General features: G+C 44.6%; 1 protein-coding gene across 7 annotated transcripts in view; it reads left to right on the forward strand.

Annotated features, from left to right (window-relative positions):
- Nucleotides 1–27,842, forward strand: part of Myt1l (myelin transcription factor 1 like) — a 137,672-nt gene that overhangs the window by 45,276 nt on the left and 64,554 nt on the right. For 3 of the 7 annotated variants that reach the window (XM_038319056.1, XM_038319057.1, XM_038319054.1), the window contains exons 5-11: nt 1,620–2,585; nt 7,357–7,491; nt 11,241–11,331; nt 12,966–13,073; nt 16,817–17,031; nt 23,930–24,180; nt 26,211–26,447. In XM_038319056.1, coding sequence (XP_038174984.1) covers nt 1,620–2,585; nt 7,357–7,491; nt 11,241–11,331; nt 12,966–13,073; nt 16,817–17,031; nt 23,930–24,180; nt 26,211–26,447 — 2,003 coding nt within the window. Of the gene's footprint in view, nt 1–1,619; nt 2,592–7,356; nt 7,492–11,240; nt 11,332–12,965; nt 13,074–16,816; nt 17,032–23,929; nt 24,181–26,210; nt 26,448–27,842 lie in introns of all 7 variants that reach the window. The other 4 variants (XM_038319052.1, XM_038319053.1, XM_038319055.1 and 1 more) reach the window with 3 other exon arrangements.

The following is a 27,842-nucleotide window of genomic DNA, read 5'->3' on the forward strand; positions in this document are numbered from 1 at the left end:
GATCTAGTTATAGCCCATGAACATAACAAAGTGTATAAATCAGAAGGGAAACATAAAAATCACATTTCCAGAGTCATGAGGACAAGATGTACTTACGCTCTCCAGAGCTGCCCTGCCAGCCAACAGCAAGGTGTGTATCTGTGATTAGCTTTGCCACATTTGTGGTTATGTTTGCTAGTTCTAGGTTCTTTCTTTTCGCTGCTCTTTGATGACAGTTTTATACTTCTAATAAGGAAAATGGCTCAGGCAGAGTATGGTGAAATGAAGAGGTTTAAGTCCAGAGAGAGACAGAATCTAGTTCATGCAGCAACTGCTGTCCTCTAACTAACACATGCTGATGTTTAGAGAGTGGGTCAGAGCCTAAGTATCTGTTGACTCCAGGTGGGATGTTATTTTCAGTTATTGCTATATTGAGCTCCAAAGCTCTTTTTACCAACATGAACCTTTTCTGCATAAAATCCATACCGAAAGCAGCAGAGGTTCAGCAGCTCAGCTTTAGTCAGCTGGTGTTTGCAGCTAGTCGATATGCCTCATTCCTCCAAGTCATTATCAAAGTCTGAAAGTTCTCTGGCATTTGAATCATGAATACACAGGACAGATGTGAAATGGCATCCATTAACCATCCAACCAAAGGGGGACACATTTGAAAACTCATTTATTATTATCTATGTCTCGCAATGCAGATGACAGCAGTTGTGTAGACTTGTGAATAGAGACTCAAATCCAAACAGCTCTCTAAGTGAAAGGCAAATGGGTTTCTGATGGAATAGGGGGTTTACGTCATGCTTAACATGAACTTTAGAAAAGATTTTCTCTAAGTATATTTGAGGTTAAGTACATCTTATTCAAGTTTCTTCAAGATGATGAGACGGGTGAATATATTATCACCATAGGTCAAATTAAATGATAGAGTGTGAGAGTCACAGTTAACCAGGGCCATCTGATCCAGTGGCATGTGGTCACTGTGCATGCCTAACTTGTCCTATATGTGGCAGGAGCTCACACTGATGTGGAGCTCCTACCACTTCACTGTGGGTCTCAACACATTGGCTAGAAGCTATCGCGTTCATACTACTCAATTCAGTGTTCTCATGACCACTTCCTAACAGGGCGTCCTTCTGTGTGACTTCAGAAGTCTGAGGCTGTGCTCTATGTCACCGAAATATGGTGGGGAATGAACCACTTAAAGGTTACAGAGAACCACTAAGTGTGTGCAAGTAGGAAAGCTCATGAACTTTTAGAAAGCTCGGTGTTTTGAGAGATGTAATTGGTAGCCAACTGTTGGCTGTGAATACAGTCAATGAAGATTGTAGATTAGAATATTAAAAACCAAAAATGTTTAGTTTTATATCATATTTATTGCATATAGTGGCTAACTTTAAGATTAACTGAAGGAGTTTATAGCACTCTGGGACTATCTTAAGTGGCCTCCTGGTCTTTATCATGATTCAGTTGCTTTATGTTTATATTTTCTGCCCAGCAGCAGATGTCTTGTAAGGATCCCTCCTAAGGCAAGCAGGATTGGACCTGCTGTGAGCTTGCTGTCTATGCTGTAGCAATAATCTTCAGAGTCTAGCCACATTTCTCTTTTCCTTATTGCCTTCTCTATTCCTTTGCAGAAGACCATCAAATGAGTTGTACTCGAATAATGCAAGACACAGAAAAGGATGATAACAACAATGATGAGTATGATAACTACGATGAACTGGTGGCCAAGTCACTATTAAATCTTGGCAAAATTGCTGAGGATGCAGCATACCGAGCCAGGACTGAGTCAGAGATGAACAGCAACACCTCCAATAGCTTGGAGGATGATAGCGACAAAAATGAAAACCTCGGTCGGAAAAGTGAACTAAGCCTAGATTTAGACAGTGATGTCGTCAGAGAAACAGTGGACTCCCTTAAGCTGCTAGCACAAGGACATGGTGTTGTGCTATCAGATAACATCGGTGACAGAAGTTATGCTGAAGGAATGTCCCAACAAGACAGTAGAAATATGAACTATGTCATGCTAGGGAAGCCCATGAACAATGGGCTCATGGAGAAGATGGTGGAGGAGAGCGATGAGGAGGTGTGTCTAAGTAGTCTGGAGTGTCTGAGGAACCAGTGCTTTGACCTGGCCAGGAAACTCAGTGAGACCAACCCACAGGACAGGAGTCAGCCACCCAACATGAGTGTGCGTCAACATGTCCGGCAAGAGGACGACTTCCCTGGGAGGACACCAGACAGGAACTACTCAGATATGATGAACCTTATGCGGCTGGAGGAGCAGCTCAGCCCCAGGTCTAGAACGTTCTCCAGCTGTGCCAAGGAGGATGGGTGTCATGAGAGGGATGATGACACCACCTCAGTGAACTCAGACAGGTCTGAGGAGGTATTTGACATGACCAAGGGCAACCTGACTCTGCTAGAGAAAGCCATTGCCTTGGAGACAGAGAGAGCCAAGGCCATGAGGGAGAAGATGGCCATGGATGCTGGGAGAAGGGATAACCTGAGATCCTATGAGGACCAGTCTCCAAGACAGCTGGCTGGTGAAGACAGAAAATCCAAATCCAGTGACAGCCATGTCAAAAAGCCATACTATGGTAAAGGTAATATTTCTACCTACCGTAAGTCGCTTCAGGCAAATGTGAGCTAAGTGAAAAATGCTGATGATAGTCTGTTGCACTATAAATCACTACCAATTTTATGTCTAATGCACATCTTAGAGTATATTCTAGAACCGTATCTGTGATACTTTGTCTATAGAACAAATAAAATATTTGTCTGAGAAATACATAAAACAACTAAGTGCACTGTCATTAGAGCAGATGGAAGAGATGACAGTGGGAAAGCGCATTCCTGGAGAAGACAGGGCTAGTGCGACAGAAACCGCTAGGAAAGAGACCATTGGGGCCAGGCTGTGCTGTTACAGAGGAACCATGGTCTATGCTGAACAGGGGCTAGGGTTTAGGCAACCATCCATCAATCAGAGATGAGGCACTGTATCATAAATTGGATTGAGTAGATGGCTTCATGACTTATAAAATTATTACTTAGTGACAGATATTGATTGAACTGGCCCCACAGGAAATGCCCAGAAGGAACTGAACAGCAACACGATGACCAATGACCTAGGGTGAACACAGTGGCTGCACGTGCATTCTCTATGACGGTTCGCTCAGGAAACTAGTTGCCATGCAAGGCAGGGCGTGGTCATGGCTGAAACCAACAGCAATTTCCCCAGAATGCTTATTTCCCTTACTAGTCCCATTAACTTGTGGAAACAGTCGTGCCTCTTTGTTTTCAAATACTGTGTATTGTTTTTTTTTAAAAAAATTCCCCAAACTATCCCATGATTGTTTAACTGAATTTTATCTTACGAGATCAGGGAGCACATATTGGCCTACATATGTAACTTAGCTTACCTGATGGGGTGACTTTGTGTCCATGGCAGCGTCTGTATCCATCTGCAGTTGGTGCAAGTCTTGACTCAGCTTCACAGAGTAAAGCTCTTCAGTATGGTTGAGTCCTCAAAAGACTCAGAACTATGAAAGAAACTATCTCAAAAATGAAATTGCTAGTTCCTTAAATCCTTTCTGTATTATCACCAAAATGTTCCTTTTTCTGCTTTTCATTTTGTTCTGTACATTATGAATATACAGTTTCCTCACTATGAATCTGATCATGAGATTCAGGAATTCAGTTTGAAAATCAGTTGCTGAACAATCAGAAAAACTCTATCTTCCCTATTGTGGCACAGGTGTGTGCTCACAGCTCCATGGACAGCTGGGCATGGCTATGACCAAGTCCAAGCTGGCAGAAGCCTTAGCCAGAGCTCGGAGAGTTACTGGTTGACTAGTGTCTGGATGGATATCAGCTTTCCATTCAGTTACAAAGGCAAGCACAGACCACCAGAGGAGTGTATACAAGAAGACATTCCTTTCTAGAGGAAATAGATTATTCTGGTGTCATTGAGCTTCGGGCTTCCCTTAAAACACTATGGAACATGGCACATGTGTTTAAATAATGGAGCTACCATTTGAATAAGATGTGATAAACTGGTAATTAAGAGGGGTTTTTTTTTTTTTGGTTTTTCAAGACACGGTTTCTCTGTACAATAGCCCCAGCTGTCCTAGAACTCACTCTTTAGCTCTTGTAGACCAGCCTGGCCATGAACTCACAGAGATGCACCTGCCTCTCTGCCTCCCAAGTGCTGGGATTAAAGGTGTGTGCCACCACCATCCGGCCCCAATTAAGAGATATTTAGTTGGATATTGAGAATGATAAAAATCAAACAATTTTAGAAAATTCATGCCTTCCCACATGACTGCTGTTGTTCAGATATATTTTAGGCTCATGCTTTAGAATTCTTTGTAAGTAGTCCCAGGATGAACTCTGGTCTTAAGAAGTACAGTGAGAGACCATATGTGGAGGCAAATTACACATGAAAGTCTCTGCATCACCGTGGCTTCTTTGGTTTGTGTAATCCACCAAACACACGTCTCTTTTTGTTTTGTTATTATGTTGCTTTTATGCAAAAAGGTGGAATTTGCCCTGACTGCTTCTTTCCCTACATGAAGAAGGGGAAGTGAATGCTAAGGTTGGGAGCCTGAATTTTCTCATGAAGTAGAAGGCACTGGTCACCACTTCTCTCGGTTCCCAACTTCACTTCTGACCAAAGTTCTCAGCATTTTCCAACAACACTTTTCATGTTTTCTTGACTATAACTATAGTCGCATTCAGAGTCAAAGCCAAACTAACACACAGACACACACACACAGACACACACACACACACACACACACACAAATGGAGCAAAGAGATTAAAGGCCTCTCTTTAAAAAACTCAAGTTATGGGACCATATCTCACCAACATGCCTGAAGCTGCCCATCACATCAAGATGCTGGGCTGTGGCTTCTCTCTTCCTTCTGTAAAGATAAGAGAACACACACACACACACACACACACACACACACACACACACACATATATATATATATATATATATATATATATATATATATATATATATTCTCATTCCATACATCTTAACTGAAAGGACTTCATTAAGGTACTAATGAGCAACACTTCAAAGGCTAACTCCTTTGCCTTCCACACACACACACACACACACACACACACACACACACACACACACACCCTCTCCAGGGCAGAAGGGGAATAAGCTGAAGTGAGCACACTTTTTTTTTTCTGTTAAGTCATTGCGAAGTTTCTGGTTAGGGTGCTCACGCTTAGTGTTTGTTTCATTGTTTCCTGTTTGTTTGAAAGATGAACTTGGATTGCAAGAGACAAGGAATCAAGGGAAAGAGACAGTGAAGGCAATGGCAGGCCGTCTCAGCCATGCATTGAGAACACACCATGTTCTTCTAGCCTCCATACCCCAAGAGAGGTCTGGGCCATTTTTAAAGCATAAAGGTCACTTGATTTCAAAACTGCTTCAAAATCTGTGAAACCATGTTATTTGTGACAGATATTAGGGTCCTAATGAAGCAGTTACTTTATGATGAAAGGGAATAGTAACAGTTGTAATTTTTTAATCTGTAAAAGTCATTACTATCTAGTTAAAAATCTCTTAATTATTTTAAATTGTCACTGCTGTCCTTTGAAATTGTTACTGTGTGGTTACTATTTTATAATGACATGGATTAACTTTTCTCAGTATAATGAAATTACTCAAAGGGCAACAAAATGCTAGGCTTTACTTTTTATCTATAGAAACAAAATGCCAGGACTTACTCTTGAGTTTGTAAGCAGAGGCCATGAGGCAAGTATAGGGGCAGGACAGCAGTTGGCAATGCCCAGCATTTTGTTCCACACCAGTGCTGACTGGGGTGGTTCTAGCACCTGACAGGAACATTATGTAGATGCTATGTTTGCAGAAAAGGAAAGGGAGATGCCCTTTGCAACAACAGGAGAGCATTTGGAAGATCCTGGGAGTTGTTTATCTATCATGCTTGTAAGGGACACAATAAAGCCAGGTAGAGTTCAAAAACTTCAAAATGAAGCTACGTATATGATTGCAGTCCCAGTATTTAAGAGACTAAGGCAGGAGTAATACCTTGAGTTTAAAGTCAAACTGAGCTACATAGTTGAGTTCCAGGCCAATTTGGATTACAGGGTGATATTCTATCTCAAAGACCTAAACAAATAAAATTCAAACTCAAGATATTTTTTTCTTGATATAAATGAATATTAACCAGAAGTAGAGCATTATTTTCTAGTATGATTGACCCAATTAATAACTTATTCATATAAAAGAATTAAACTTGCGAAAACTTAACTTTAGCATTCGCTGAACCAACAGTAATAGCTACTGTTGGTGACCTGAGCAACTGGTTTTCAAATATGTGTTCCACAACACGGTGTGTCACAATCTATGATTTAGAATTCAGCCTGAGCTGGCCTTCAGAAACACTTTCTAGAACTGTTGTGATGCATGAGGGTGAACTGTGGTTGATCTGGGTGTTTAAAAAAAAAAAAAAAAAACTCTATCAGGATATTGTTACATCTCTGGCATCCAGCATTCAATCCTGGACCAAACGTCTGCTCTGATTGGCTCTTGGCTGGCGCTGCAGAGGAGCTGGCAGCGCTCTAGATCAGCCTGACCTCCTACTTTGTGTGTGCATGCACAGCATTACACGAGCCTTCCTCTGGTTCCAAGCACAGACGAAGAAATCAAAACAAATGGTTGCTCCAGCGGCTTCTGAAGCGTTTTTTGATTGCCCATCACCCTGCCAGGTGGGATCGCCACCCTTTCTGTCATTTGCTTACAGTGCCTTCTGAGAGTTCAGCCGATTTTCCAAAAAAGTGCTGAATTGCTATGCTAAGAAACAGTGTTGCTTAACCTCAGAGGGAAAAGTCAGCAGGCAAATTCTGCGGCTTATGGCGTGTGAGACCAGAGCACGTAAAAGAGGGAATCGGGTGAAGGGTTTCTGAGCAGCACCTCGCTCTGGTTGAAGTATATGGAGAAACTGCCGAACGGAAACAATGTGAAGCTTTGTTCTCTAAGAAGGTCACTGTCTCATCCTTATTTACATTGATTTCTTTGAGCAACACAGCTTATCATGTAACACACGGGAAGCCAATTAATCAAGAGTTAAGATTACAAGTTGGTGCTTTTTAAAAAAAACTTTTAGATAAAAAACAAAATAATTTATGATTCCTGATTACACTGTACAAGGTTGGAAATACCACCCACACCTAGAGCTATGAAGCACAGGCCTGATGTTCCAGCCTGCCCTGACACCTGCCTAATTTCTCTCTTTAGCAAAGGTCTCTTCAGGTTGCTGGATAACCGCATGAGTCTGCAGTTGGTAAACATTCATTTTCTTGACACCTGTTGTCGCTTTTAGATCCCTCAAGAACAGAAAAGAGAGAGAGCAAGTGTCCAACCCCCGGGTGTGATGGAACCGGCCACGTAACTGGGCTTTACCCGCATCACCGCAGTCTGTCTGGATGCCCGCACAAAGATAGGGTCCCTCCAGAAAGTAAGTCGTGTCTCGCCGCTCCCCGGGGCGTGCAAGCACTCTGGCTCTGTCAATCATCCCCCAACTTCATCTTCATGACACCTCAGTGAAGCTGCCACTGACCAGACCCTTTCTCAACCTGGAGGGCACCTCAGGAAGCCTCCCCGTACATCCTCTGGATATTCTGGGTACAAGCTCCCAAGAATAGTTCACCCTGCAGTTGTGTCCCCCGAGTAGGCTCCCAGGCCAGCCTGGGCTCTGGTCCTCAGTTCTACTTATTCCGTTATCCTAGGCAGGGAATTTCTCTACTTGGTCTCACACATTACAGAACTAAACTAGTCAGCCTCTAACCCTCTCATACTGGTCTTAGAAATCCCAGGAAATCCTCAGGATTCCTGCCCAAATTCCTTAACTACTGCATATTATCCAATTGTTATGTACACCAGGTGTGTGCATTCACGGTGGCCTGTTTCCTAGCACAGGCACCCTGGCATTTGCATGCTAAAGATGTCAAATGAACAGGTTTGGATCTGGTGGGGTTTTCTTTTACATATTCTTTCAAGAAGATAGGTTCCAAGGCTATGAAGCTATGAAAATGAATTTGCTAAACAGTGTTCCTTTTACATCTAAAATGATATATGTCCATTTTGTTTACCTTTCCCTTGGCAAGAAATATACCAACTGTGTAAAATCAAAGAGAATCAGTTGTCCAAAGCTCAGACTCCAGCTTCAGGAATGAGGAAGGTGATAGATGCCTGGTATGAACCTAGAGCACACAGTGCCCTCCTTCAGCTTCCAGTGGGGAAGGTAGCTAGGAGGTGTAGCTAGATGCCATGCTGTTACCATGAGCACCTTTGGAATGCCTGAGAAGCAAACCAGTCAGAGGGCAGGCAGCTCTCGTATCAGCTTAACATTAGAAGCAGGGAAAGCTAAGCACTCTCTGCTGAAATATGTTCAGATGGTCTTGTGACTCCAGGTTCTCAGATGCCTACTAAAATGACATGTGTATGTTTCCTGTAACTGTCTTGATAACACTTATGAAAAAGTTGTAAAAATAAACAAATCCAGGTGTGTCTACAATCCCGTGTGTTACATGACAGGGAGACGCATGGTTGATGACAGCGGCTTCCACATGTGAGCACTGTGGTGGGTGCTTGGCTGGCAAATGCAAGCACTGGCCCATTGAATGCCATAACCCTCCCAGGGAGCACTGCCCTGTTTACCAGATGAAGAACATGGGAATCTGACTCCATCTTCTTTCTCTTTCAAGGGAAGCACACTGGCTGGCAATAGGTGGTGCTCAGAACTTTAAAGTTCATCTGAGCAAGTGTTAATGGGCCTGAACTCAGCTGTAAACCCATGCCAACTCTCAAACCCATCACCAATGCAAGCCCTGGGCCTGGTGTTCCTGTTTCAGCTCTAACCTGCTTCCTGGCATCAGGCATGTTGCAGATTCTCAGTACAAGAGGAGGCACCAGGGCTGAGAACTCATGCTTTAGGAAGAAGTTTGTGGGATTTTTTTCTAGGGCATAGGTTTTTTTTAACCTTCCAGATTCATCCTTTTCAATTGATAAGAATTCTTGACTCTGTATTTTCATGGGAAATGTCTAGATGTGGTTTAAGTATGGGTTGTGCTCTGTTGAGCTGGAAACTGAATGGGCCTGCTCTGGCTGACCACATGTGGGCCTGTCTTAGCAGGCAGAAAGTAGGACTCAGGTCTGACCTGGTCTTACAAACTAGGTGTCTGAAAAAAAGCATTTCTAAAGCCAAGCATGGTGTGTGATTGTAATCCCAGAACTTGGAAGGAGCAGGAGGGTTGAGTTTGACACCAGCCTGGTCGATATGAGACCCTTTCTCACAAAGGGTACCCATGGCATGGGGGTACAGAGGAACTCTAACTACTTTCTCATGAGTAGTTCTTTATAACACCACAGACTATAAAGGTAAATAATACATAAATGAAGTACTTCACAGTGGGTAGCATTATTTGTTTTTCTGGACCAGCCTCCCTGTCCATTTCCACCCAAGTGAATTCAGTGACAGCTTTTCTGCTGTAGCATACTAAGTGGTCGGCAGAGGGCAGTTCTGATAATAGAGACCCCAGCTGAGCCAGAGTTGCTATCACCACCCACAAGACAGATTTACAGTAGTGTGTGGGGGTATCTGAAGGAGGTGTACTGGGTGGTACCCTGTGTGCACTACTAGTACAAAAAAGAATAAGTTGCCAGGGAAAAGCATGAACTAGGAGAGAAATGAGCCCAAACCTAGGCTTGTGTGGAAAGACGAGGTAAAGGAAGAAATAGGGGGATCTGTAAACCAGGTAAAAGAGCATTCTCAAAAGCTCCAGGGGCGATGGCCATGGCTGAGGTTCAACGGGGGCCTTGGAAGAAGGGCTATAGAGGTAACTGGGCCTCCTGTTTGAAAGATTCTATAGACGCTCCAGAGAAAGATTGAGGGAAAGCAGTGAGGGGCAGCACTACAAACTAAAGTGGAGAAATGGTTTGAGGCAGAGTCCCTAGAGGTGGCCTGCAGACTGAAGAAGCAGATGCCACTACAGGTATGGACTCCACTAAGCAGGATACAGAAACAGCAACTTGAACTCTGCCACAGAGTCAAGCCTGGAAGGTGTTTGCTCTCTCCAGGGAAGACTTTATAATAGAAATACTTAGCGTAAAGAGAAAGAAGGCACACAGTAAGGTAAAGAGAAATATGTACCATTCTTGCAGTGCAATAGGACAGTAGAGAGACTAGCAAAACTGCATACTTCAAAGAGAGGGCACATTCTCCTCTGAGACAGGGACTCCTCAGAAAAGGGTTTTCCTATCCCCCCCAAGGCCCTATCCTCCAGGACATGAGCTAAATGCTGACTTTTCCACTTTGATAAGACACCAAACATTGACAGGTACAACAAGGGCATGCAGAAACTGAACACAGTGCCAACAAGACACTGTGATGGGGAATAGTGACAGGGTGAGCAGACCTCACATGACCACCGACCATAGTCAGGCTTTGCAGGCAGGGAGGACTGCCACAGAGGTTGTTGGGGTTTGCAGACATCCAGGTCAGAGAGGCAGAGCACGTGGCCAGCAGGCATCTTTGGAGTTAGTTGTCTTGACTTCTCCAGAACTAACCCCATGAGTCTCAGCAGACACATGGGATGGAGCTGTCAATGAGGACCAGCCTCCATGGATGCCAGCAAGCAGTGTCCTCGTGCTCTGGGGGCCATCTCTTTCATCTTCCCAATTTTGTTGCTTTCATGTGGTGAAAATGCAGAGAACTTATTATTTCTGTTCATTCTACTGAGAGCACAAAAAGATACTAATTTCCTAAGCAAACATGGCTTACTTAAAATACAAGGTTTAAAGTTCTACTTACTCACATCAGACTTTGAGGACCCCATGTGTTTCCAAAGCACAGGCATGTCTTTAAAACACCCAGGCTATGTGCTGTTACATGGCTGATCAGCATCCAGTGCTTACCCATGGGATACACTAGGGTGGCCCTTGCTTTTCGTCTCACGTGGGACTATTCAGTTTCGGCGCTCTCTGACCCCCGTGGCTCCCTGCCAGTGCACCCTGCTTTGCATGCCTGAGTAGAATCATACAACCTTCTTTCTCGTCCCACATGTATTTCCTGATCATGCACATCACAGACGTTTGTAGGCCTGTCTTTTGTAAACTAACTTAGCCTGTTAAAACAATTACATATTGTATTCTCATCATTTCTCTCTTTTAATGCTGAGCTATTTTCTTTGCCTCTCCTTTGTCAAGTTCTTGCCATGCATGAAAATGTTCTCAAGTGTCCCACTCCAGGCTGCACAGGGCGAGGGCATGTGAATAGCAACAGGAACTCGCACAGAAGGTAAGCCACACTCTGCTGGGGTGAACGCTAGAGGGAGCCATCCACAACCCTGTCCCATGGGAGCTCTAGCTGATAGGCATCCCTCCTTTCCCCAGGAGACTGTAGGACCTCATACATTGCTCCTAAAAAGTCAGTCAGTTGCACCCATGAACAGGAAGGTCAAAGGCGTGGTTGTTCTTTTTTGACGATTAGATTTCTTCAATTATTGACTTCCTTGGTATAAACGAGCACTGTTTCCTCACAAGAGGGAAGCCATAGCCGCTTACAATGATGGTGACCAGAAGAGAGAAAGCAAAGGTCTATCATCTCCTCATATGGAAGAGACCCAGCAAGGGTCTATCATCTCCCCACATAGAAGAGACCCAGCAAGGGTCTATCATCTCCCCACATAGAAGAGACCCAGCAAGGGTCTATCATCTCCCCACATGGAAGAGACTGTCTTTCACTTGCATGACAGACAATGAGCTAGAACCCAGCAGTGCTAATCCAGATGACTAACTTGGCTGCTCTTGAATTCTGATGAATTCCTTGGCCAATAGCATGGGCATCATTAAAATGTGAACAGATGTCCCAATCTCTGGTAGGGGCACACCAGTGGAGTCAGTACCCTCCATCAATGGCTTTAGCTGGACTACTGCTGAAAATATACATGGTAAAAGTCACATTCTGGATGGTGACAAGTCCAGCTTTCTTCCCCATCCTTCAGACATTATCAGAGATGCCAAGGTCCTCCGAGAATACAGGTGATATCAAAAACCACTTCTTTTTGGAAGTAGCAGAATTTGATTATTCTTAAGGCTTGTTCCATGGCTTAGGTTTCTTCTTAAACACATGAAGCTGTAAAATTTCTCTTAATTCTTGTCTGACTGGTTAGTTAAAACAAGCAGCTTGGTTACTGGTATTAAGTTTATAATAAAACAGGTCACAGCTCTATGCCTGGTGGACGGTCTCTGGTACTAAGTCTGGAGGAGCCGACAGTATTATGCAGGAGATTCCCACACAGTCCTGTGCAATGAGCCCCCAGTGTCAGTGCCGCCTTCTGGCTTCAATACATATGTGCACATGGACGGACAGCCACACATATCTAGAACACATGGAGGCAGGGTGCAGATACCATGCTTTCCTGAGGAGCAGCTTAAACAAAGAAGCCTCACTGCTTCCTCTGCCCTACTGACCACCTGAACTAGTTACTAAACACACGCACATGCAGTCCTGGGGTGTTCCTATTGCACCTCCCTTTCTCTTTCCTTCCCTTCCTAAGCTGTCAGAATCCCTGACTCCTTGCAGGTAGATGTCTCTGTGATCAGTTCAGAGCGCCATCTTCTGGTACAGCCATGTAACTGCCACTCTCGGGTTTGTCAAAAACCTGTTCTCCAGAATCTTTGCCTGGAATTTTAACCAGCTTGTTGTGCATTTGCTTCTGGGAATCTGGCATGCCCACTGGAGAGGCCTGCTGTTGCCATCAGAGCTGTGTGCCAGAGCCCAGGAATGCAGAGTACCAAGCAGGCTGGGAAACTCCCTGAGTTCCATCTAGCTCAGGGTCTTCTTGGCTGGCTGAGAGACAAACGTGGTGGATGTATCAGTGTGTGACAAGGCATTTCTGACCATTAAATTAAATCTTTCTATCATTGTAGCCTCTCTGGATGCCCTATTGCTGCTGCAGAAAAACTGGCAAAGGCCCAAGAGAAACACCAGAGCTGTGACGTGTCCAAGTCCAACCAGGCCTCAGACCGTGTCCTCAGGTACTTAACAGAAGTGTGTCATTCATGGAATTTCATCAGAATCCATCTAAGAACCAGAGCATGGCAAGTGTCTGGGACATACCATATTAGAAATTGAGACTTGTGCCTTCCCTTGTGCACGATTATGCGGAAGCCTGGAGGTTGGTGTAACTCCCAGGTCTCCAGGGGCTCAGTGTGGCCTTTGACCTGAGAGAAGTGGATATAGTTATATTGTTTGTAGCTCTGGTAATTCATCATTCTAGGAATGCTAAATCAAAGAGAAGTTTTAAAAATTAGTAGTGTTAGTAGCCCAGTGTAATTGTATCTCAGTTTGAAGCAAGAAGCATCCCCTACTTAGGGATGGCACTGCTCTTTCTGAAAATGCAAGGAAGATGAATCATGGGAAGTTTCATGTATGAAAAGTCATCAAAGCTGCCATCACCTTTTATCCTTGCACACCCTAAGACGTGGGTGGAAGTAGGTGGCATCACTGCCATCTGACAGGCAAGACACTAAGAGTGCAGGGCTCTTGGCTTACCTGAAGTCACTTAGTCCCACATGGTGGCATGGAAAAGGCTTGAGGAGCAGGACTGAACTCCTGTTTTCCAAACTCAGGAAAACGACCATTGGTAGAGGAAGACATCACCATTCCTCACCGGCTTCACATGCATCTCATGCAATCTCTGGCCATCAATGGACTTCCGCTCTCTTCCTTGGTCTCGTGACAATGTCTTTGTCTCTGCATACAGGTGCTAGCTATCATCCCAATAGCCACATTTGAATACACTGGTTATGTGGATGCCACATGACAGCCAAAGCTCAGTGCTAGCTCTGAGGCAGACAGGCTGTTTCTAAAGAGCCATGATGAGTACTTTCCCATAGGCACAGCACTTGGCTTCTGCTAAAGGTATTTTTTTGGGAGAAGTTACTTGGAGAAAATCACCAGACAAGAGGAAGAAATGTCTTTGTGTCCTCATTTAGTATTTCATGGTTTTTTTTTGTAATTAATTAAACTTCCCTTCTCCTGTGGCACCAGCTTAAAAATATTTATAGAAAACTTAAAATATTTAAATAAGAAAATTCAAAATAGATATAACCCCTCTATTCCAAGATAACCCCTCTCTGATTTCTGATATTCTGTACACTATGATGAGAACTTTGAAGAGCCTCTCATCTGCCTCTCAGGTCCCTATTTGCCATCACAGTCACTTTGCAGGACAGGACCGAATACGAAACAGTTTGTAGGACTTCTCCAATGCATGAGGATCCCCCTGCACCAAAGGAAATGTGGGAAATTGTGAGCATAGTTTATAGTTAGAATTTACTCATTTTCTTCTGTTGGATTCGGCCAGTTGTGAAATACGCACGGCTGCCCTGCAAACATGGGTGCAGGTTTGAGTCTTCCTCCTCCATAGCAAGTGCTGAGCTTGGGTGACTTGAGAAGTTCCTTGGTCCTTTAGACTAATAAGACATATAGGTAGCTGCAAGTTTCAGCTCCCTCCTGACGTTTAGAGCTGAGGTACACCCTATTCTACTGTTTCTGTGGCTTTATAACTCAGGGTCCCTCTGAGTTGGTGCAGTGGACAGATGTACCCAGCACCACATAAACAGGAGGGAGGGGACAGTAACTACAAAGGTCAGAGCTTCATGCATCCACGAAGCACTGTCTTGCCTGATAAAATGCCCTCAAACGACAGCCCAGCTACTGTATTGCTTGGGCAAGAAGTAAACAGGCTGCATTGGTGAACTGAAGATAAGCAAGCTGGTTATTTGAGGCTGCATTTTACCCAACTTGTGCTATCATAAAAGTGGCATAGAGATACTTTTGAGTAACACAGGAAGGCCAGGTCACCTAGAGATGCAGCTCTGCAATAGACTGCCTGGAATTCAGCAGGAAGGGATAAAGGGTGTGACTCTATCATACACTGGGTTCAGTCTTGTACCACAAAAAAAATAAATAAATAAAATCAAAAAACTATAAAATTTAAGAAATAATCAGTGAAAAAACAGCTTACATATATGGGTGAATATCATCAAAAGTTATAATAGCCAAAAAATAAAGAATAAAGTTCAGTAATGTAATATTCACATTCTAATACCACACAGTGAGAGCTGCTTTTAAAACCTAAGCAACTAAAATAAATGGCAAATGCCATGTGAAATTCGGGCCATAGTACGTCCATTTTTAAATACTTAAAAATTATACCAAGATTTCAGCAGTTTTCAGCAGCTGCCATTTCATACGTCAGGGCCCAGCACGCGATGCCCAGTGAGATGTGGGATAGACGTGTTTCCGCATAGAAACAGTCAGTGCTTCCGGCCATGCTTCCGGCCTAGGAACAGTTAGTGTTTCTGGCAGTGCTTCCGGCCGAGGAGCCGACCATGCTTCCTTCCAGCCGAGGATTGCAGGCCTTGTTTCTGGCCGAGTTTCCATAGAAAAGCAGTCAGTATTTCCGGCAGTGCTTCCAGACAAGGAACAGGTCTCACTTCCGGTGAAGGAACAGGCCACGAATCCACAGAGAAACAGTCGGTATTTCCGGCAGCGCTTCCGGCCGTGCTTCCTTCCGGCCTCGCTTCCTTTCACAGAGAAGTAGTAGGCGTTTGAGGAGCAGCATTTCCGGCCGAGTTTCCGGCCCTGCTTCCCTCCAAGGAGCAGCATTTCCTACCTAGGCAGGCAGCAGCGTTGAGGATGGCGAACCGGCAGTATTTCCCAGTGAGGTATGGCAGTAGATCCAGTGCTCATCCTAACAGGACAGAGTTTCTCGTCCTTTGTAATAGACTGAGAGCCAACACCTATCCACGGAGTCAACTTATTTGTGTGTGTGTGTGTGTGTGTGTGTGTGTGTGTGTGTGGAAACACCCATTTTTCTTGGGATCTTATATTTTTAAACGTTTCCCACAAATCAAATTATAATGATCAGTAAGCCCTCCTGAAATTAAGGAACTTTTAAAATAGATTTACTGTTCAAAAACGATGCTGGTGTAGCAATGACTGCAAGCCCTTTTAACAATATTTTACCTTAGAAAAATGTGAATCAGTGGGTGATAAGACTTGAGATTGACAGGTGTAAACACCTATCCATTCATGTCTATGTTGTAGAACAGACATTGGTTAAAGAGTAGAAGGGGACCTTTTATGTCATAAGTGATTTCCACTTACAAAATAGACAGAACATCGGTAAAGGAATAAGAATAAAAAATTCATCCATTTTAATATTTTATCCTAAAGTCTAAAATAAAGGAATACTAGATAAAAAAAATTGAAAGATCATTAATATTTGATCAAAGGTTTTCCTACACCTCCGTTTTAATACCCAACTAAATAAATTCTGTCTAATTCTGTCTCATTCTATGTCCCTAAGTGTTTTCATTTCCTGTGTTTGGAGGAAAACTTCACAGGAGTCAGGGTCAGTTTGTGTGATTCCATTCCCCTTTGTGACCTCCACAGATGCAATGCCTCCCCTTCATGTATCATTTCTATCACCTCTCTTCCTGAGAGTGAGAGAAAATGATAAAACACATTTTAAACATCTTATTTCTCCTTCTAATTTCCGGTATTGACTTTTAGGCAGATACTTTACTTGTGATGTATAACTAAGTAAGACTGTCTTTTTGGGGGGTAGGGGTGGGATAGGGGTTAAGTCATAATTTGTAAAAGGTCCCAAATCATGAAGGAAGTCATATATACTAGGATAGATGTGAATCATGCTGCATGCACAGCAGTGAGAAAGCAAGCCATTGTTTGTTGTCTGTTTAATTTCCAGGCCAATGTGCTTTGTCAAGCAACTTGAGATTCCTCAGTATGGCTACAGAAACAATGTCCCCACAACAACACCGCGCTCCAACCTGGCCAAGGAGCTTGAGAAATATTCCAAGACTTCGTTTGAGTACAACAGTTACGACAACCATACTTATGGCAAAAGAGCCATAGCTCCCAAGGTGCAAACCAGGGACATATCCCCCAAAGGATATGATGATGGTAGGAGGTGCACACTCTTATACATGAGAGACACATTGCCATTGATGATGTTGTTGTTGTGTGTATCCATGTCCTGCAGATCAGCCAGGGTTCATGCTTACCCAGTGGGGGCCAGGGGCACAGCACACATGGCACAGCCCTGGGCTGAAAGCCGCTAGGCCCAGGAGGGGCAGGTGGGCACACCTCTGGGTAGGAGGGGCACAGTTTTCTGCAGTGACTCCAAGGCCCTGACCTCTGGCTATTTATATGCTGAGGAGAACAAGGCCCTAGGCTCTCTGTGTTTTGAGGTATGGCTGAGCTGGTATCTTTATTCAAAAGCCTTTTTAAAGGCAAATACCCAAGACAAGTTTCACTGGAAGAAACAAGTTGAACTCTTATAAGAAGCTCCACATTAACAGGACTTTTCAAAGGTACACATTAGAAGCCTCTGAGGAGAAGGCCTTTCTCAAGGTCTATGCACAGGCTGTACCCTAGACCAGCGAAGGTGGAGTCCCTGGGATCCTCTGTATATTAGTATTTCTTAAAAGATATGCAGGGCTCTTGATACACAGGCATAAATGTAACTTCCACCCAGCCAGCTCTATGAGTTCCAGGCCCGAGTTCCTTCTCTATCTGAATATTGAGGAGGAAGGCCAGCTTCCGTGCGGACACTTGCCCTGAGCTTAGAATCACTGCCTTTTTAGAGCTGATGGCACAGATTACTGACAAGACACCTGATGATATCAGAGTCTTGCTTGATACCTTCCTGCAGATGGAGGAAGAGAGGCTTTTAAGGAATCAGGGCCCTCTCTGAAAAAAGAGTCTGGGGATTCAGAAACTTGTTAACAGTTCAACATGAGCTGCTACATATATTTCTAAGCCGTGTATTTTTCTTACAAAGAAAACAAGTAATTTGTTTAGTGAATGAAATTTAATATTTCTTTGACATACCATATTATCCATGTGTATCAGTTCTGTAATACTCAAACAGAAATATACAGAAAAAAGGAAGGGCAGCCGGTGTCATAGAAATAAGTATTTTCAGGTTTTTTTTTTTTTTTTGGTTTCTTTGGTAATAATTACTTGTTGGTTTCAAGTCCTGTAATTCACTCATACGCTCAGTTGCAAATGAAGGACCAGAAGAAGTTTATGTTTACACAGATGTGAATGGAGTTGGTAGCCTTTCCAATCCTCTGACATCACGTGATTCAGTTAATCTTGGTGTCAGATGATCAGTTTCACACGCTTATTCCAAGGTTGTGGCATGTGCTTTGTCACACAGCTGGACAAGACTTTCTCTTTTCAGCTTACTGACGTTAGCCTGGGTGCACAGGTAGGGTCATGGCATGTCATGATGTCTTTAGAGCCATACACCCTTTCCTGGTCTGTAAGTGATTCTGCTTGGGCTATGGCTTTGCACTTTATGAGCTACAGGGTCCTGGATCATAGAACCTTCTAGTGTTTTCACTTCCTTGGGAGTAGAGGGGGACCAAAACACTCAGAGTCCCTGCTCAAGGCCACTGTGATGAGCAGTGGTGATAAGGTGGTTTGTGTATGCTCTTTTTCCCACCATAAAGACTGGAATGAGCATATTTATTGGGCCTGATTCTCTCAAGTCCAGATAGATATCTGTCTTGCAAACTTGAAATGAGTTACTCTTTCTATCGGTCCACCAGAAAAGACCAATCTATTGAGCATGCTTAGTTAAACGTCCGCATTAGAACAGAAACCCAAGAAAAGGAAGAGCAGCCTTCCATCACAGCTTTCTGGGGAAACAAATAAAAGCTCTAGTTCTCTCCCACTGTCTCTGCTAGCAGACAGTTATATCTGAAAAGGGCCCGCCCTGGACGAATGGAGTCACAAGGCTGTGTAGGAGACCCCACCTAGGAAAGCCATCCCTGTGCCTGGGCACCAAGAGGTAGACTATGGCAGCGCCCCTATTTGCCTCAGACTTCTTTTAGGCACACATAGAATGTATCTCCTGCTTTTGGAAAAATGAGAGATTTCTTGCCTATAAATCCTGGCCTGCCATAGAATTTATAGATCTCAAAGACTGGGAACACTGAGGTGCACGGTGGTACAGCTAAGGCATGAGGCCTAGATGTCAGCACTTTACCTGCCTAGCCTCCTCTGCAGCCAGCAAAGCTGCCATCAGTCACTCGCTTCTCCCAGACACCTCACCAGCGGTTGCTGTCTGTCTACCTTCAGTCTATTTGGTCTGTCCTTCTGGGAGGAAGGGTCCAGAGGTGAGATGGAAAATACAGGTGTGTGACGTGTACTCATGCATAGGGAGTCCATTGTGTCTGAAGGGCTAGATGAAAGCCCCCAAAGGGCAGATGGTGTGCTTGTGCCCAGAACTGGGGTAGGCTTGTTATATGGGGATACTCATGGTTTGGAAGCACACAGTGGCCTGGGGAGGCCGGGAGGAAGAACAAGGTGCAGCTGTGGGGGCTAAGGAAACAGTCTCCTCATTCTCTGTCACAGTGGGAATTGGGACACCTCCCATAGGAAGAGGATGTGTACAAGGTGAGATGGGAGGGGAGCAGAGGGGACAGTGCAGTCCATGAGTATGAAGTCTGCCTCTCCCTCCCCTATGAAGCACTAAGAATGGGTCTTAGGTTTTAAATTTTAAGAAAGTCAAAAGAAGAGTGTCTTGTTCTATGGAAATTGTATGCAGTTTCACATTCCCTGTCTGTGGTTATGAGCCCATGGTCACTCTCCATCTCACCTGTGGTCTAGCCTGTTGTCTAGGTTGGTAGCATAGCCCAGGACTTAACGCCTGGACCTCACAGCCTCAACTATTTGCCACCAGGCCATTTTTAGGACAGGTTGCTGCCCCGGGTGTTACATCTTTGGGCTCAACTTATAACCTTAGGTTTGCTGCAACTGGTTATATCCCAGGGCTGCCATGGCTCCCACTCTGGCCTCTTCCCTGAGACTGTCCCCCCTTCCAAAGTCTTCAAACTTCTGATTATCTATGAGACTTTCCGTGTCACCCACCAGTGCCAGTATACCTTCTAGACGAGCCCTCCCACCTTAGCCCAGACTCCAGGACATCAGCCTAGGTCCTCCATATTAACCCTTTGTAGCACAGGTTTCTCTGTCTGCCACAGCCATGCCTAGGCCTTGCTTCTCTTCTGCTTCCTGAAAAAGCTATCTCTTGAGCCTTTTTGTTAGATTCTTTATGCAGCACCCAGTGTCTGGCTTAATTTGATGGCCGCCTTCCAGTCTATTACAGCAGCCGCCCATGTCCTTTCCAGACATACTACCTGCCTGCAGTGGAGCTCTGTGTCCCATCCCTGGGTCAGTTCACCAAGGAGCATACCAGTATGTTAGCTCCTTACCAGTATGACAAAGTTACTGGTCCTCAGAGTCTTCAGGCCTTACCATGGGGGTGGGCTACAAAGACAATGGCTCTGACAGAGCTGGTAATCAGGCCTTCTTTAGGTCTGGTCCCCATGTATCCTCTTTTCCATGGAGGATTCTGCATCCTCATCTCTGCCTGTTTGTAGTGCACAACATAGAAGTTAAGGGTTCAGAGAGCCATTTCCCCTTCTGAAAGCCCCTATATTCCTGTCTGTCTGGTTTCCCCGAAAACTCATGATGGTATAGTCATGTGTCTGTTCCCTGAAGGAAACTGAAAATCAAAATATATGGGTACCATCCAAGGAGTGTGGGAATTTCCCCAAGCAGAGTAGGCTGCTGAGGAGGTTCTAACTGTAGGTTTTGTGTTGGTTTTGCCACTAGGTTTTCAGTCTTTGAAGGCAGCCCATGTTTAGCCCTGGTGATGATATTCTTCTGTCTTCTTCTGTCGGGGCAGAATGTAAGCAGATGCAGCAATTAATATGGCTGCCTGGCTATTGCCCACTGATGGCCTCTGGGGAGAAGCCTTCACATTCTCATTCCCTGTTCTAGGATACAGAGTTTCATCTGAAGTAGAACTTTCTGCTAAAAAAAGTAAATAAATAAGGTGTTTTGTGCCACTGTTATTCCAGTCAGACATGAGGGAGGACAGTGACAGGAGCATCCCAGGTAGATGCCCTTACTATGCGGTACTTTTGACCTCAGCACCATGAATGAATGCCATGCTGAGTGTGGCCTCAGTGACTCAGACTGACAGTTCTGTAGACATCTGGCAATGTTAGCAGGATGAAAGACATTGCTTTCTTAAATTACTTAAAAGCTCAGGTTCTGTTAATTTCATTTTGCATAAAACAAAAGTATTATTTAGATTCAGTAAGATTAGTAATGCAGGTATGAACATCACACTGGTTGTGTGAGTGATGGAAACGAGCAGGTGCATAGGAAGTTACTGACAATCCAGCCACCTGCTAACCTGCTGCACTGCCTGCTTGTCAGAATGCAGGCATCATCTCCATGACTTCAACCACCGGAAAAGTACATGCACCACCATATTTACCCTTCCAACTTCAAGATAATAGAAAGTGATCAAATTAAGATAAGAGAAATGCCATCATTTTAAAGATTTATTTTAGTAAAATGTTGCCCATGGGTGTAGTGTTTTGAGCAGATGAAATGCTGGGGCTGGTATAGGACACATGCCTCTTGCATTGCAGCCCGGGTGCTTCTCTGTCCACTGCTGCCCTGACAGCCTTGGTGTCTGCATCAGCGAGGCGGATATATAGCAGATTCCACAGGGAGGTGGGAAGCTAGAGAATCTGCTATAGTTGGCCTGGAAAGCAGTCACCATCACACAGGATGCTGCAGGACATAGTTAAAATCCCAAAGACATCTGCCAACTCTCCCTTAGCTTTGTGCCCAAGTATCTAAGTAGGGCCACCCCACAGCACTGACTGAGTGGGGATGCCATTCTGCTCTGACACAGCCCAACATAGGAAGATCCTGTCTTAAAAACGAAATAAGAAAGTATCAGATTATTTTTTTCCTGGACTGGTGGCTAGCCTTCCCCATTTAAAAAAAGAAAACAAAATAAACCCCTCTTGGGTTTACAGGTAGCAAGTGCCTGTAATGCTAGCTCTTGATTTACTGGGCAGACAGAGTAGACTAGATATAGTAGAGCTCTTCCATTCCAGACCAGCCTGAGTGATGTGGAGAGCCTTATTCCAAAGACAGCTTAACATGAGTATTGAATTTTTCTAGAATTTTCATGCTCTTCTTTTTTATCAAAAATTTTAATGACGCAGAATCATTAACTTGAGTCCACATCCACAGTATGTCAAAGCATGGCAGATATGGCCCGTGTTACCCTCAGTGTCCATGTGCAGGCCTCTGCCTTGTCCCCCAGTACTGTTCTTGCTCAGTCACTCAGCGACTGTCATAAGCTGTACTTGGTTCTAAATCTACTATTCACACCCATAGTTCTACAGTCATACTAACAGAATTTACAGAAGAGAGAGAAGAGAATGGACAGGTGGTCACCAACCCCTCGTCCCACCTTGTGCAGGAGCTGCCCCTGTGTTCCTCTGAGGCCCAGCAGAATTAACAGTGTGTCCCAGTGACTGTTTGCCCTGCATGAGCTGTATTGGAAACTGACTGTGGGCCCTTGGAAGGAATCTGGATGAAACAGTTGCTTATTCAATTTGTTTCCTAGTGTGGGGGCTGAGATTAGAATGGGGTGGTCACTCTTATACGAGGATCTGGCCATCATGGCCCCACCTGAAGTTACCTGAGTTTTATGAAAATGTTTTCCCAATACCATAACTCCTCTGAGTCATAAGCAGGCAACATTTAATCAAGACACACATTACCAGTGAGGGTCATTTCACTATGGCTGTTCATTTGTGTTTGGAGATGATTTTATAGTATGAGTTTCAAAGCCTGTATTAGCTCTTTTAGAAGGTTTATGACTCATTTTGTGTATTTTGTCCTCTTTGGAGGACAATCACCAAGACCAGGCTCTCGGTTAAGAGCAGCTAATGACCCTGAGGCCACAAGCCCAGGGAGCAGTAGCCATCCATAAGGCTTCTCACGGGCACAAGTACAGTTAAAACAAGAATGGCTAAGGGAGCCACTGCTCATGAGGGAAAGACAGCCCTAAACATTGCTCCAGCCTAGCCAAGCTGGTCCATGTATATTCCAGCCCCTAGTGACATTCTCTATCCCCTGAATTCCTCACTTTGAGGATGCTGGGCATGGTCTCTATGTAGACTTTCTAGTCTCGCTGAGAGTGAAGAGAGCTTAACTAGGATTGCTTCTGTGTTAGAGCAAAGGACCCATCCTGATAAATCAACCACGAAGGAGAGACATGCTAAGCAACTCTGAAAATTAACTCTACTCCCAAGTCCTTGCTAACTCTTTATGAAGTTGCTGGAATAAAAGGATGCTGATCGAGGGACCTGCAAGGAAAGACCCCTGCAGGCAGATAAAGAGCTGACCCCAGTACCCTCTGGTGTCCCACATTTACCAGGGACATATCTCTGTCTTCAGACATGCCAAGCTTCTTATTCTCTCAAACTCCAGAAGCCTGTGTAATAATTACAGGACAGAGGTGTTTGGATTACCCTGCCAGAAACGTTTTCACAAAGCCCATCGTCCCTACAGCCTTAGTGGTGGTTCTTGGGGATGCTGAGAATCTCAGTCAACTGCACAGGGGACACTAAACTGCAGTTGGTATCCATAGCCACATATGGCTAGAAAGAGTGGTCAGCCTCTTAATGGTTCTACCAAAGGATCAGTCATTTACAGTAGCCAAACCTGTCTTACCCCAGTGGATAGATGCCAGAGCAGTCATGAGCAGCCTGTCAAAACAAGGTGATCCTTTCCTAAGGTCACCCCAATTCTCTGTTCATTCAAGCATGCACAGTGCAGAATGGGCAGAATCTGGGTTCTTCATGAATAACCCCCATTTCTGTGTGTGTAAAGATGGGTGGGTTGGGACCAGTTGTATGTTCATCATCCTGAGTACAGGGGTTAACCACACTGTCCTCTCTCTCTGCAGCCAAGCGGTACTGCAAGAATGCCAGCCCCAGCAGCAGCACCACCAGCAGCTATGCACCCAGCAGCAGCAGCAACCTCAGCTGTGGCGGTGGCAGCAGCGCCAGTAGCACGTGTAGCAAGAGCAGCTTTGACTACACGCATGACATGGAAGCCGCACACATGGCAGCCACAGCCATCCTCAACCTGTCCACACGTTGCCGTGAAATGCCACAGAACCTGTCCACCAAGCCACAGGACCTGTGCACTGCCCGGGTATGCCCAGGGCCTCAGCCGTGTCCTATGGGTGCTGGCTATGGGTGTGTTCACTGCCAGCCCTACAGCACTGTGCCTCAGAACAGGGGACAGGTGTCTTGGTCTCCTCAAGCTCTAGCTTGTGTCTGGGATGTAAACACAGCCATCCTCCCTGGCATTTATGGTATCTCAACTTCAGGGTACACAAAACCCTGGAGAGTCACACTTGACATATGAACAAGAAGGTTTGGTGGTAGCGTTGTTAGATAAATGTGAGGCTATCCCTTTACCCAGGACAGGGAAGTGAAGAGGTAACATCTGACTGCACTCTCGATAGTCTGTGGTCTCAGCCGATACTGTCAGCTCAGTGGTACCCTCCGTGCTACAAGATTCAAGAAAGGTTTCTAGTGTGTAACTTTTCTTATTTGTTAAAGAAATCTATCTTTTATTATCTTTTTATTTTGAGATTATAATACAATCATACACATTTCCCCCTTTTAAGCTATTAATTTTATGTGTGTGTGAGTGTGGAAAGAAGCAGGTAAGCCATGGCTCATGGACAGAGGTGAGAAGATAACTAGCAGAGGTCTCTCCTCCCACCATATTGGCTCTTATCAGTTGGCCCACTTAGCACTACTGGCACTCAGAGCAGAAGAGGAAGCCATTAGGATGGGCAGGGAAGAGAGTGAGCTGTCTCCCCGGGGCTCTAGGTAGGAAGCAGTGTGGCGGAGGTAGAGCCTGTACACTGACCACCTGCCCTCTATGTATCCGGCGGCTCCAGGCGCTGACTGGAGTGGTCATAAATCACTGTAGTTTATGTAAGTGGAAAAGGTCAGCCACCTTATGGTTGTGAGTGCTTTCACACCTTGGTATTTTACTCTGCAGTATGGGACAGTGTCAGGGGACCTGCACTCTGAATGGTCATCTGGACAACTGAAGTGCAAGGCTAGTACAGAAGCCCTTACTCCTGTGAGAATAAATACAGGAGCCTCCTTTAGGGTTGTTTTGTCATTTTTAAAAAATTAGAGTACTACTCTTGGGATAATGGTTCCAATATGATGCATCTAAACTAGTATCAGAGCTTAGAGTCTGGGTGCTTTTCAGAGTTCTGGCAGAACAACACTGAAAATATATGAAGAGCACAGCTCCAAGGACAGGACCCTTGTCCCCTGTGTCCTCTACCTACCTAACCAGAAGAAGAGGTGGCTAGACATTAGATGCCACAGGGTCACTCCAGCTGGAGGTCACATTTTTTCCTTGAGAGAGTGAAGTCTCCTGGGAAGATAGAGGGCTGTTTTGACTGTGCTTGTCCACTGCCCTCTTAATACCTTCACTCCTCTGCCCACAAAGCAGACTTTGAAGAGCTTGGCCTCTTTCAGTGCATCAGTGTGTGAGTGCGCGCACGCATGTGGTCTCACTTTTCATGTTTTACCCATTTGACTCAGTAGCAGATATGAGGACACCCAGATCAACTCAGAACTGAATCCCTATTAGGTCTTGGGAACAGTAGTGCATATCACCTGTTTTGAAATGGAAATCTCATGGTACCAGATTTAAAGTCAGAAGGAAAATTCTAGTTCCTTCTCCATCCTTCCATCAACATTCAAGTATTTTCCTTTTCCTTCTCACTCACTTTGTAATGATTGCCATCAGTGAAATGAAGGGGAAAAGTTAAGATGGTATATTATGGATGTATGATAGGGTGGAGGATGGATCTAGGAAGGATGGATGGATGGGTGAAGGATAGATGAATACATGGATGAATAGATGATAGATGATAGATAGGGAGGGAGGGAGGGAAGGAGGAAGGGGGTGAATAGTTAGATAGATGATAAATGGATGGGTATATAGATAGATGATAGATGCATGGATGGGTGAATCTTCCAAGCAGTTTCTATGGGAAGCCTGTGGTAGCAGGCTTGCCTACAGACCATGGTGGTTCACATGTGTGTTAGTGGGGTGCGGGGAATGGAGGGTTATGCTGGCAAAGTCAGTCTTAGCTAATGGTCATCCTGTCACACCTTCTGGGTGATACATCTTTCTTTCAGCAGAACCCAGACATGGAAGTGGATGAGAATGGCACCCTGGACCTGAGCATGAACAAGCAAAGGCCTCGAGACAGCTGCTGCCCAGTTCTGACCCCCCTGGAGCCCATGTCCCCTCAGCAGCAGGCAGTGATGAGCAGCAGGTGCTTTCAGCTGAGTGAGGCAGATTGCTGGGACTTACCTGTAGACTACACTAAGATGAAGCCTCGGAGGGTGGACGAGGATGACCCCAAAGAGATCACCGTAAGTCCTTCTCCTTGACCCTTCCTGTATTTGATATGAGCCCAAGAGGGGCATTGGTGAAGAAGAGTTTTTGTACACTCTTCAAGAGAAAGTGCATTTTTCCCCTAAATATTACCACAGGGACGTGGGGAACATTTTTGGTTGACTTGGGAAATGTATAATTGACACCAATTTGAGAGAAACAGACTATGGGGTCCTTCAGATTTTATTTTCTAATAAGTGTACATCATTACAAATGGTTTCTCTACAAAATACAGAAAAAAAGCATATTATTTTATTTTCAAACAAAACAGTGCTGCATTTTCCTGGGGCAGTATAGACAGGAAGGTCAAGAGTTCTAAGCCTTTGGTCCTGCCTCAAAGGGGAAGCCTTACCCTCTCAGAGGAGTGGATTGGTGGTGGTGAGGGGAGTGAGGGGAAGTGGGATTGGCATGTGAAATGAGAAAATATTGTTTTAAAATAAATAGGAGAGTTCGAGGCTAACTTGAGCCATATAGTGAGGCCCAACTTAATTAAATATAAAATAAAATAAAAAAACATATTAACTGTGTGCTACAAATAAGCTCAAGCATCCAGGCTGTACTTCTTGCTAGTGTACCTTAGAACAGTCCTCTGACTCCATGTTTGTGTCACCGTTTCTAAGATTCCCATGTTAGAGCATATGTTTTCAAGTAGTGTGGACTTTCAGATTAGTTACTACTGTTCACTGGACAAGACCATTTCCTTCTTGTGTGCTTATGGGTATTGCATATACAGGTACACCCACACACAGAGCTCAGAACAGGAAGTCAGGTATCTTCCTGTGCCACCTTTTTCCTTGCTGCTTTTAGACAGGCTCTCTCATTTAACAGGGTGCTCACCATGACTTGGCTGGCTTACCAGTGGACTCTTGGTATTCTTTCTCCTTTCCCAATGCTGGAGTTAATGGTACCCACAACCATTCCCAGATTTTTACAAGGGTGCCTGGGATTCAAACTTAGGTCCTTGTGCTTACAGGGCAAGCCACTCTTACACACTCAGCCATCTCCCCAGCCCCAAGAATTTCTTTTCTTTACTGGAGAAGTTTTTCAATGCTCAAATCTGAAAGTTCTGACATCTTTATACATTGAATAAAAATATGAGTAGAGCCCACTTATCAAACCAACACTGCCTTACACTGGAAAAGGAACAGGTAGAGAGAGAGGCCTTCCCTTGAGCCTTTTGTTTTTTGTGCTGTGTAGTCCTGACTGACCTCAAAGTTACGTAGTCTCCCTGCCTTTCCCTGCTCAACACTGGAGATAGAGGTACACACTGTCTCACTCAGCAGAGGCTCTGCTTAGTTCCTTTTCTATTGTTTCTATCAAACATGACCAAGGCAACTTATATTTGAGAGTGTTAAAATGGCCTTCCAGTTTCA

The sequence above is a fragment of the Arvicola amphibius genome, chromosome 2, assembly GCF_903992535.2.
Source record: "Arvicola amphibius chromosome 2, mArvAmp1.2, whole genome shotgun sequence".
Taxonomy (NCBI): domain Eukaryota; kingdom Metazoa; phylum Chordata; class Mammalia; order Rodentia; family Cricetidae; genus Arvicola; species Arvicola amphibius.